The following is a 13083-nucleotide window of genomic DNA, read 5'->3' on the forward strand; positions in this document are numbered from 1 at the left end:
TTAAGTACCAAAGTTTGGTGCCATTCCACAAGTGTGCGCAATTTTAACCAGTTCTTGACTGGCTCACGCAGATATACTGCGGCAGAATGGCTATCCTGGGCAAAATCCTGTACATATACGGCTTTGCCCAGGAGAGCCACCAGAGGGCGCTCAAGCGCCACGCGCAATCGCATGCACGAGGATCAGAATGGGGATTTTTGTGTGTAAACACACAAATCTCTGTGCTGTCAGAGGAGACGGGTCGTGTGTTTCTACAAAATAGAAACAGCGATCTGTTATCTCTCCTAGTCACTCCCCTCCCCACACAGTTAGAACACAGTGAAGGAACAAGCACTTAACCCCTTGATCGCCTAACTGCTTCTCTGCCAATACAGTAATCGTGCGTATTTATAGCACTGATCGCTCTATAAATGTCCATGGTCCCAAAAATTTGTCAAAAGTGTCCAATCTGTCAGCCGCAATACCGCAAAAAATCGCTGATCACCACCATTACCAGTAATAAATAATAAAAATGCTATAAATCTTTACCATAGTTTGTAGATGCTATAACTTTTGCGCAAACCAATCAATATATGTTTATTGCGTTTTTTGTTTTGTTTTTTACCAAAAATACCGTATTTATCGTGGGTATTGCGCGCTCCGGCGTATAGCGCGCACCCCTAATTTTGACCCTAAAATCCTGTAAAAAAACATTTTATTACATTTTACTACTTACAGTTTTGGTGTCTTGCCCGGCAGCCTCGTCCGGTCCGGCGTCCGTCTGCGGCCTCGGTGGTGTCCTCCCGGCTTCTCCCACGCTGTCTTCATGTCGAATTCCCGCGCTCAGTTTGAAGCCTCCGCCGACGTATACCGAGCGCAGTACACTCGGGTATATTCGGCCAGGCTCGGCTTCTCACGCATAAACGTCACAGAGCGTGACTACGAGCGAAGCCGAACCTGGCCGAATGTACCTGAGTGTACTGCGCTCGGTATATGTCGGCGCAGGCATTCAAACACGGCGCGGGTATCAGCGTATATAGCACACCAATGATTTTGCCCTGATTTTCAGGGAAAAAAGTGCGTGATATACGCCGATAAATACAGCATGTAGAAGAATACATATTGGCCTAAACTGATGAAAATTTTCTAGCAAAAAAATAGGAGAGGAGTGACAGAATAGGCCTAGTATGGAAGTGGTTACACGTTTATTTGCTCATGCTCTTTGGTGCATGCTCAAGCAGGACATGGTCATCACTGTGTCCATAGGGTGGAAAAAAAAGTTGTGATTAAATACCACCAAAAAAAAAAAAAGCTCAATCAGTATGAAATTCATTTAAGTACAGTTTTTTGGTTTACCGAGTACCGTATTTACCGGGGTATAGCGCGCACCCCCAACCTGGAAGGGAAATTTCCTGAAAAAAATAAAATGCTTACAGTTTGAATGCCCCTTGTCGGTGTCTTGCCCGGCGTTCATCGGCGGCCTTGTCCATTCCGGCGTCCGTCTGCGGCCTCGGTGGTGTGATCCCCGCTTCCTGCGCTGTGTTTGAACAACGCCGCCAACATATACCGAGCGCAGAACACTTGGGCACGCACGGCCACGCTCGGCTCCTCTCACATAGAAGGCGGCACAGGGCATGACCGCGAGGGGAGCCGATTGTACCCGAGTGTACTGCGCTCGGTATATGTCGGCGGCGGCGTTCAAACACAGCGCGGGTATCGGCGTATATCGTGCACCCACGATTTCCCCTTATTTTAAGGGGAAAAAAGTGTGCGGTATACGCCTATAAATACGGTAATTGTCAGTCGATTTTATCACAGCACTGAAAGCTGAAAAATGGCTTGGACTTACTGTCCAAGCCATTTTTCAGCTTTCAGTGCTGTGATAAAATCGACTGACAATTACTCGGTAAACCAAAAAAGTGGCTAACATTGCTGGCTTAAGGTGGTTTAAGCAATAGGTCTATGGTGCCTGTAACATATATTTTTAAAAGGCAAATTGAGACGTAGCTTCAGAAGGGGAAGGTGAGGGGGAACAATAGAGGACAAGGTGGCACTTTATGCTGACGAGTCCCTCCTCCTGTTTCTTGGTGATGCACAATGCTCAATAATAGCAGTTAATCTCACACTTTGGAATATATTTGGACTTTTGTATTAATTGGGGCAAGTCATTTTTTTTTGCCCATAGATTCTTTACAGGACCCTTTACTGAAGGAGGCTCCCCACTTCCATACGGTACAAAGCTTATATTAATATTATTGGCGAATATCCAGGGATGTGCGCGATTATGTGACACTTAAGTGGTTGTAAACCCTCAGGCATGAAATAAATAAATAATAAAAAAAAGCATATCCTGCTATACATTGTACTTGTGTCTCTCCAAAGCACCAAGGCCGGGTTCACACTGGTACGACACAACTGTTGTATGACTGTCATCCTACTTTGCCCTGCGACATCGGTCCTACTTCCATCCACCTTGAATGAACAGGATACAATTTTGCTCAGAGAAAATCCAACTTGTCATTTGACCAATCGAAACAATTCCAGTGTGACATAAATTCAATTTCCTGCTGATGTAATCACCATGTCGGATGTCATAAGTCAGATGCTTAGGACGAGGATCCAACTTCAGTGAAATTGAATGGCCTGAAAACGGACCAAAGTCGGACCAAAATAGTACAGGAACCTTTTTTAAAGTCTGACCGATTTGTGTTGGACCAGTTAAGACGGCTCTCATAGGAAACAATTGATTTTTTTTACGCGTCATGCGACATGTGCTCCCAAAGTCGGAGCGTATGTGGCACCAGTGCGGGCCTAAGAATCATTTCTCTCTGCTACCTGGTTCCTCCACTGAAGAGAAAGCTGCTCCAGGTGAACACATTATCCATCCATCCACAGCATAGCCAGGGTTTAGGCTGGGTTCACACTACTACACTACTTTCATCCTACTTTGCTCTGCTACATCGGTCCTACATTTATCCTACATTGGTCCTACATCCATCCTACTTTCATGAACAGGATACTACTTTGGTCCGACTTCAATGATATTCAATGGGCCTGAAGTAGGATCAATGTAGGACCAAAAGTAGTACAGGGAGCATTTTCAAAGTCGGACCGACTTGTGTAGGACGCTACAAGACGCTCTCATAGGGAAACATTGAACACAGAACAAAGTAGGATGAAAGTAGTGTAGTAGTGTGAACCCAGCCTAAGGTAAAGGTGTTAACACAGCTCTTCTGCAGATACGCAATCAAAAGGAATCTGGAATTCACTGCAACTGTTCACCTTATTAAAGCGCTCAGGCTTTCACATTGGGATTGCAGATGAGGCTTCTTTCAGTCGCTTTTTTTTTTAAGTGCCTGAAAAATACCTCCAGTGTGAAAGGGGTCTTATTGATCTTTTATGCAAAAGATATCAGACAGTGTGGGGTACAGTACAAGTTAACGTGTTTTGCGCTGTGACTAGCGCTTACTCATAACCTCATACCAAATTGGTTAGGAGTAAGTGCTAGTCACAGTGTGAAACGCGTCAACTTTTACTGTACCCCACACTGTCTGATATCTTTTGCATGAAGGATTAATCAAGGTGTAGTGTGCACAGCTCTTATTCACAAATTATTATTTGACGTTATCTGATCTAGAGAAAAAAAGCATCCCCCACTCCAGGTCCTCCTCCTTGGCCTCACAGCTCCAGCATTTATTGGGATGGGATAAGGAAGACTTATTAGATCGAATACCAGGTGTACTACAAAATACCCCCTCTTGGCTCTCCTAGAATCTAGATGCCAAAGGGGCAAGTATGTCTCTCAACTGTATGACAATGGTCTTGTGAAAGAGGAGTGCACGGTGACTGAGCACTAGTTTCAGTGCCAAATGCGTCAGCAGTCAGGTTTTATTTTGCTGTGACTTGTAGTGCTGTCCTTTTTAATAAAAGGCTACAATTTGTTCAGAGTGCGGCTGTCCAGAGACAATTTTTGTTCCTGCTTTACTATCAATTAGTGACTCTAAAAAGGGGATTATTTACCAAATATATGCTATGCTCCACACCAAATTTCAAAGGACATAGTACAAACTAGAAAAAAACTGGACCGGAGATTAGGTCCCCCATTTTAATGACCAGTGGGAAGAAGCACTGACCGCACTACCACTGGTTTCTCTGTCATTTTCTAATTGTAAGTAGAATTATATATAAACAAATTGATTGTAAAGTGAAAACACTTGAAAATCTTTTTTTTTTTTCATAATTATTTTTCCTTATACAACTCTTATCTTGCAGCTATAATGTAGAATAGTATTACTTAAAGTTTCATCATAATTTCTTGCCTATTCTACCATCAGAGACACAGAATAATATATATTTTTAGCTGGCAGCTGTGTTACCAGAGGTGTCTTTAAACCCTGGGGCAGCCATGTAGCTAAGCGCTGAGAAGAGGAGAGCTGCTGTCATCTCTGTTTACCACCTCTGTATTCCCTTAGGTACGCAAGTATAAGAGTATGATCCTGGAGGACCTGGAAACTGCATTAGCGGAGCATGCGCCTGTGCAGCAAGACATCAACTCTGACCTGCCCCCCCTGACTATAGATGGCATTCCGGTATCTGTGGATAAGATGACACAGGTGAGATGGCTGCTGGTATATTAAAATCCTAAAATATTGATTCCATGTGTTTTTACTTCTGTACAGTGAGGAAATGCACTCCTTCATGACAACTGAAAGAATTCTTTAATTTATTATCTGTCCACAACAGCTCTGTCATTTCAAAACACTTGGCCATTCTCACCAGAATACCACTTCCCCCTGTGTTGCTTATCACACATGAATACAGTGTGCACCTCATAAGATGTAGATGAAAATTGTTTGGAAGTAATTGAAGGTGCCATTATCAGAATAATTCAGCGGCTCGAAGATGATTCTGGTGATTTGTGTTTACTTATAGAATCATGTAAAAGCATGCCATTTTGTAAAGCCACATAAAAAGTAGTAGGTTTTTGTCGTTGCAGCCTATAGCTGATTCATAGGCAGATTTAAATGCTTTTGCATAAGTATGGGCTTAGGGCAGGGATGTCAAACTCAATTTCAGCACGGGCCGCATCAGCATTATGGTTGCTCTCAAAGGGCCGGTTGTATCTATAAAGCCTCATACACACATCGGATTTTCCAACAACAAATGTGGGATGGCAGGGTTTTGTCGGATAATCTGACCGTTTGTACGCTCCATTGGACAACTGTTTTATAGCATGCTTTCAAATCTTCAGACAACAAATGTGTCTTGACGGATTATACAATCGTGTGTACACAAGTACAAAAATCCAAAGTATAAACGTGCATGCTTCGAACCGATGCTAACCATAGCACAACATTAGTAGAGGTTGCCCAAAGTGTGGCGCTAAAGAGCTGAAAAACCACGTAGTTTTGTATTTGTTGGCTGAGAAAGATTTGTTGTCTGTATGCCTTGCATCACAGTGCGCCCCTCTTACCCTATGCTACTGCCGGGAAGAAGCTGGGGTGGAGCTGGGAAGCAGAAAGTGCAGGGTCTAGAGGAGGACCCAATGGTGACCAGAGTCCGCTGCATGCCGAGACTGGGAAGGCAGAGACGTGGTGGTGCTGCGGCTGCACAGAGAGGCGCTGAATCTGTGGGAGGAGCCCTGTCGTCATCTCTGCCATAGACTGATGAGAAGGGGGGTTAGGGCGGATATATGGGGGGGGTTCCGCAGCTGCAGGAGAGGTGCGAGGGCCACATCCAATGGCCTAGGGCAGTGATGGCGAACCTTTTTGAGCCCGAGTGCCCAAACCGCGACACAAGAGCAATTTATTTCGTGCAAAGTGCCAACACAGAATTAAACCTGCCAGCGTCTCTGTACAGAGGATGGGACTGATCTAAATGAGCCCTAAGGGACTAGAAATGTACGATTCTGCCAGATTCGCTCAGACTGCAGGGATCAGGAATGCATTGTGCTCAGAATGCATTGTGCAACATACACTGACCATTACACTCACTTACCTGACCATTACACTCACTTACCTGACCATTACACTCACTTACCTGACCATTACACTCACTTACCTGACCATTACACTCACTTACCTGACCATTACACTCACCTACCTGACCATTACACTCACCTACCTGACCATTACACTCACCTACCTGACCATTACACTCACTTATCTGACCATTACACTCACTTACCTGACCATTACACTCACTTACCTGACCATTACACTCACCTACCTGACCATTACACTCACCTACCTGACCATTACACTCACCTACCTGACCATTACACTCACTTATCTGACCATTACACTCACTTACCTGACCATTACACTCACCTACCTGACCATTACACTCACCTACCTGACCATTACACTCACCTACCTGACCATTACACTCACTTACCTGACCATTACACTCACCTACCTGACCATTACACTCACCTACTTGACACATGCAATGACACCAATAATGAGGCACAATGACACCAATAATGAGGCACAATGTTACCTAAGGACACCAATAATGAGGCACAATGACACCAATGATGACAAAAAATGGGGCACAATGTTTCCCAATGACACCAATAATGAGGCACAATGTTCCCTAAGGACACCAATAATGAGGCACAATGTTCCCTAAGGACACCAATAATGAGGCACAATGATGACAACAATGATGGGGCACAAGGTTTCCTAATGAAACCAACAATGAGGCTGCATAACACCAATGATGGGGCACAATATTTCCCAATGACACCAATGAGGCTGTTCTTTTTGCACAATTGATTGTTTGAGCTAGCACCTGATATCTGAGAGTGGGGCAGGCTTAGGACTAACAAGATAACCACATTAACTCCTGTCTCCCAGTGTCTGACCTTGCTCCAGCAGCTCATTCCCGCCGAAAGGCTCCTCTGATTCCAGCCGCGTGTGCTCCCAGTCACATCACCGCTGATTTGTTTGATGGTGGATGCGGTGTGGATGAGACAGCTTCTTTGATTGGATCAGCGTGCGTGCACACGCACGCACGAACGTCACCCAGGGAGTTTCTTCTTTGTCACTCCCACACGGACATGTCATCAATAGCAGTAGAGAACTGTGGGAGTTGTAGTTTGCGGTGCGGTGGGGACGAATTGATTTTAGTGTGTGTTTATCAATTTTTCATGGCGTGTGGCGTGCCCACCGAAACGGCTTGCCGTGCCGGGAGCGGCACGCGTGCCACGCGTTCGCCATCACTGGCCTAGGGTAACTATTGAGTAGTTTCACTTAAGCTTCACTGAAGGTAGTAATGGTTAAAAAAAACAAAGGAATTTTGTCTGAGAGATGGTTATTACCATGTGACAGAAAGGAAGATATTACTTTTTCTGTTGTGGATTTCTTCTTATTTAAACCCTCGTTTGTGAAAAATCAGTTATCATTTCTGTAACCTGTCCTTACAGTTGAACCCCAGTCAGAAAATGAAGTCCTGCTAGATGACTTCAGTCTGGCCCCTTTTGCAGTAACGACTGTAAAACATTAGAAATAAGTGCCTATGCTGTTTAAAATCCAGTAATACACTGTGGATTTTACTGCACATGCTCCGTTGCTCTCAATTTTTAGGCGCTGTGCTGAATTTGTAGAGGCCAAGCTCTGCTGACAGACTAAAGATTTACTGCTGTACAGGGGCTCTGGTTTTCAGCAAAATGGCTGCCTCCAGCAAGAAGAAACCGTAAGAATGCTGGAGGCAATTTACAGCACTCAATAATTTTGGTAGCATAAATAATGACGTGGAATGTATGTTGCTTGCGAAAGAACAATATCCTTTATCAAGTTGTTATGGGTAAAGTTCTGCTTTTAACAGCTTTAGTTCCTAAGCCCTATTTTTGTGATAACAAAACAATAATGGGCCATACGCAGACCGGTAGTTTGTATTCTGTATTGCCAGTGTGATGAATTCTACCGTTGGTTTCTGAGTTGAGATTAGCAGTATTACATTTGGATTTTTTCAGTGCAGTCTGGATTAAATAAACCATGAATGGGTTGAAGTGGAGTGTAGTTTCCTTTGGGATTACTCAGCAACTTTAGAGCTGCCAGTAACCTTTCATCAGTGCGATTCATTAGAAGGGACAAGTGAAGCTGAGCTCAGGTGTGCAGTTCACTATTCTGGCTGTAGGTGACACAACCTTAATTGCTCTATTTTCTGTCCTTGTCTTAAGGGAGACAGAGCTGTCAGGGTGTCACAGGTTTGTAAATCCAATGTGTTTGTATGCCTAAAACATTAGATCTTTTACAGTATTAACCCCTGGAATGTTTTTCTTATGAAAATGGTTTTAAAGACTGAAATCGCTGACCTAGATCAGACTTTTACCTGCTTTCAAAATCATATCGCTCAACCACTGGTGTGCTTAAAATATCCTCTTCAGGCATAGAGCATGCAGGAGGAATTGCAGAATATCATAACCTGGAAGTAGAGACTTGCATAGGGCGAGATGCCTGGAAAGTGCGAAAAACTCTGGGTATTTTGTGAGTCTGCTTTACATTAGGTAGGTGGGAAAGTAACAATCTCAGGTTGAGTTGAATATTCATGCTATATGTGTACACCTGTCCCTCGAAGTGCAGTTTAGTTTGGGATTTTAAACTGGTAAAAAGGGTGTGTGATATTAACAACACATGTGACCCGGTCCATATCCAGTCTGCTTTCTCTGATGGCACATTAGCCATTTTCCTCTCTTGCAGCAGTTTGTTTAGAGAATGTTGTGTGCTGTAAAGTGTTTGTGCGTAGAATACGGTAATTTTTGTATTTGCACACTACATATTTCCCTACTTACTGATATGTGAACCGTCCATCCTATTAATTAGAGAGGTTCTTGCAGGTGAACAGGCTTTAGTATGTCTGCGTCTGCTGCTGATCATGTCTCCAGGGGTTGTAGTTAACAAGAAGACTGTGAACTACAGAGGCCCAGTAATTGCTACTTTGCAATCTTGGTGTAGTGGTATCAGTAAGGGTAATCTGTAATTATTGGCAAGGTTATAAGTGAGTGTATATTATATGTACATGTGTAAAATATAAAGGCACATACAATATTAACAACAGAAAAATAGATTTATGTGTGGGTTCTGGATGCAACATGACTAATGAAAAGGATTGGTTTATATGAGTTAAAGCGGGAGTTCACCCTAAAAAAAATGTTTAACCTTAGATTGATGCTCATTTTGTTTTAGGGGAATCGGCTAGTTTTTTTTTTTTTAAATCGAAGCTGTACTTACCGTTTTAGAGAGGGCTCTTCTCTGCCGCTTACGGGTATGGTCTTCGGGACTGGGCGTTCCTTCTTGATTGACAGGCTTCCGACGGTCGCATCCGTATCTAAGGTTAAAAATTTTCATTTCCGGGTGAACCTCCACTTTAAGGCCCAAATCCAGGAACCACCTCCCCTGTGCCCCTCTCCCCCTTGCTGTGCATTTTGTTTTTATGTTTTCTAACCACTTGCCTACAGGGCACTTTCACCCCCTTCCTGCCCAGGCCAATTTTCATCTTTCAGCGCTGTCACACTTTGACAATTGCGTGGTCAAACACTGTACCCAATTTTTTTTTTTTTATCATTTTCTTCACGCAAGTAGAGCTAAAAAAAAAATTGGTGGTATTTAATCACTGCTGGGTTTTTTTACAAAAAAAAAGACCAAATATTTCTGTCAGTAAATTTTGTAAATAAGTAATTGTTTTCCTTCACTGATGAGCCTGCACTGAGGTGGCGCTGATGAGGTGGCACTGGTGGACACTGAAAGGCAGCAGTGACTGGCATCACTGATGGGCACTGATTGGTGGCACTGGGGGGTTTTACTGTTAGGGCACTGATGATCAGTGCCCTGATTACATGTCTTGGTGTTCCCTGCGAGGAGATGACGCTGATTGGCTCTCCTCACCCCACACACTGTCAGTGTAAGGCAATGAGAGCCAATCACCGCCACTTCCGTGTTTACATGTGACTGACACAGCCGATCACATGGTTAAAGAGCCGCATGATCGGCTCTTTACAGAGCTTTGGCTCTGTCTCCTGTGTGTGCCACCTTCTGTGTCTGTACCAAGGCCAAACATTTCCAGGCTATGTAAACTTTTTATCTAGGCCATTTGGATGATTTCTGTTAGTTTTTTGGATCCTTTTAAAATCATAATAACAGAAATCGCCCAAATGGCCCAGGTAAAAAGTTTACATACCCTGGAATGTTTGACCTTGGTACAGACACAGAGGGTGGCACACACAGGTTAAAATTGCAATTAAAGTTTAATTTCCCACATATGTGGCTTTTTCAGGCCGGGTCACACTATGCGAAATTGAATGCGCGTTTCTCCAGATTCAATTAGAATAGCAGGAGAATGTGACTGGCTCTCTATGGAGCCTGTTTACATATCTCCGCAGCGGGTCTGGTGCGGTGTGCCGGAAAAACACGTGCTTTTTTTTGGTGCGTTTCAGGGTCCTGAACTGGTGAACCAGCACGCACACCGGACCCCTGCTGTAAACCGCATGCAGCTACGGTGTGAACCTGACCTAAATCACATTTGATGTCTGTGTGTATATAGTCAATGAGTTTGTTAGCTCTCACATGGCTGCACTAAGCAGGCTAGACACTGAGCCATGAGGAGGTAGAAAAGAACAGTCAAAAGACCTGTATAACAAGGTATTGAAACTTTACAAAGATGGAAAAGGGGGTAAAAAGATATCCAAAGCCTTGAATATGCCAGTCGGTACTGTTTAATTACTTAAGAAGTAGAAAATTAGGGGCTGCAGAGTGTCGGCTTCCTGGCTGGCACATGGAGTTGCGAATACGCCTGAACTTATCCTTAATGGTGAGCATTGACTGACGTACTTTCTTTTTATAAACCACAGATGGTGTTATAGTGCATATTATTTATAATGTTAGTCTATATTATATAGTATATATCATGTTCATTTTCTTGTGGTATTTCTGTTTATATTGCCTATTGCAGTGATGGCAAACCTTGGCACCCCAGATGTTTTGGAGCTACATTTCCCATGATGCTCATGCACTCTCCAGTGTAGTTGAGCATCATGGTAAATGTAGTTCCAAAACATCTGGGGTGCCAAAGTTCGCCATCACTGGCCTATTGAATGTAGATTATAATTTAGAGCAGGGATATGCAATTAGCGGACCTCCAGCTGTTGCAGAACTACAAGTCCCATGTGGCATAGCAAGACTCTGACAGCCACAAGCATGATACCCAGAGGCAGAGGCACGATGGGACGTGTAGTTTTACAACAGCTGGAGGTCCGCTAATTGCATATCCCTGCTTTAGAGTATATAAGGTATATTTAAGTTCTTGAGTATGTGGTAATTGGCGTACTGAGTATATCTTGTTGCACACCATTCATACGTACATGCAAGTGTGAAAAAGATATTGCAGTACGATCCATACACCACCAAAAGTGAACATTGATTAAACTTTTGTAAACATGTATGTGTGTGTGTATATGACTATATGTAATGGCTTCCTATGCTGCTGGGCATTTTTTTGCAGTTTTGTAATTTGAACACCACTGTGCATAAATTCCACAACATTTATATATGAGAAGCAGATAACAAAATACAAATATAAAATGTGCACATATGCCATGTACCAGATGATGCCGTTGTGCAATCTTTCCACAGTCTTGCATTTCCTCAGTTACCTTAGGGAGGAAGGTTACACCAGCCAGAACCAGGGAATAATGTGCATCTGGCAGGCGTGTATATAACATGGAATGGTAATGGTGCACTTAAATATGACTGGGTTTGTATTATAAGCCAATATTTTGTGGCCAAGTCACATACCTTGTTCTCACAGCCCCTTTTGATTTTTTTTTTTGTAATGTTTTTAAAATACCTTCTATAAAGAAAGATTACAAAATTGGGTAATATTTGTGTGTTATAACTTGAGATGTCAAAGCTGCTGAAAATGGATAGCAGGCAGAGCACATCTAAATTTTACAACCAACCTGCTGGTATATTTATTGGTGGTAAGCTGGAATGGTGTTCAGGCCAGCAAGAGGCAGGGTAGAGAGGCGTAATTATAAAAAATAGAATCGCGCTAAAAACTCGGCATAGTCCTAGCTCAGCAGTTCATAAAGTCCACCAGTGTTCATAACTAAGGGTTTAATCATAGGATCCATCCACCAATTCCGCGAGTGAGTTCCACCACCACATGAAAATAGATGTCTCCTTACCAGATGGAGATGACCCCCCCCAGAGGGCCATAAAACCTTTAGTCTTTAGCCAGAACTCAAATCGTGCATCTAGCATCCAATCGGCTTACATCCGATGATTCCACTCGAACCAGTGTGTAAGTAGTGCATAAAAGATAAAGGCTCCATATAGTGTAAAAACTTTTATTTGATTAAATAAAATTTCACTTACAGCATCCAAAAAGATAGACAGCCTTAAGTCTGGTGTGCTGCCGGCGCACATCCAGACCCGTCCTTACAAGGTACGATGGCGATACAGCTAGAGGTGACGTCAGCGCATCGCTCCTCCCTACGCTTTTCGTGATTCACGTCGTCCAGGGGCATGGGCGGCGTGTTGCATCACCTCTTCAATAACAAACATAATAAGACCACAGGTGTTTGTGTTTTTTGGTTTTCTTTTTTCCTTTTTTTTTTTTCTTGTGCAATGGTAAACGGTACAAGCAATTGTTTTTCACAAACGTCTTTCAGGACAGCACCTTAAGAGAAGATCCTCCCCTTTTCCCAGGAAGCACTGTATCACATGGTCTTTTAAAGACTGCTTCCAGCCAGACTCCATCGTTTTAGTGCTTCCACCCAGCCTAAAGTGGAGACACTGCAGAGAAAGTTCTGAGGTCCTGCTCTTAGGTGCTGTCCTGGGATATACTTATCTCATGTTTTTGTTTTTAACCACTTAAGGACCGCCTCCTGCAGATATAAGTCGGCAGAATGACCAGCTCTCAAATCTTTGTAGTCGGAAATTCCGACAGAAAATATCTCCGATGGAGCCTACACACGGTCGGAATTTCCGACAACAAGCTCCCATTGAACATTTGTTGTCGGAAATTCTGAGCGTGTGTACGCGGTATAACATTACTGTTGTTTAGGGGCGTTCCTTAATAATATGGGGCTATCTATGTGGT

At 43.3% G+C, this 13083-nt stretch overlaps 1 protein-coding gene across 6 annotated transcripts in view; it reads left to right on the forward strand.

Annotated features, from left to right (window-relative positions):
- NRF1 (nuclear respiratory factor 1) overlaps nt 1-13083 on the forward strand; it is a 76497-nt gene that overhangs the window by 22264 nt on the left and 41150 nt on the right. For all 6 annotated transcript variants that reach the window (XM_040343248.1, XM_040343250.1, XM_040343253.1 and 3 more), the window contains exon 5: nt 4452-4592. In XM_040343248.1, the coding sequence (XP_040199182.1) occupies nt 4452-4592 (141 nt within the window). The remainder of the gene's footprint in view (nt 1-4451; nt 4593-13083) is intronic.

Source organism: Rana temporaria, chromosome 3 (assembly GCF_905171775.1).
Source record: "Rana temporaria chromosome 3, aRanTem1.1, whole genome shotgun sequence".
NCBI classification, from domain to species: domain Eukaryota; kingdom Metazoa; phylum Chordata; class Amphibia; order Anura; family Ranidae; genus Rana; species Rana temporaria.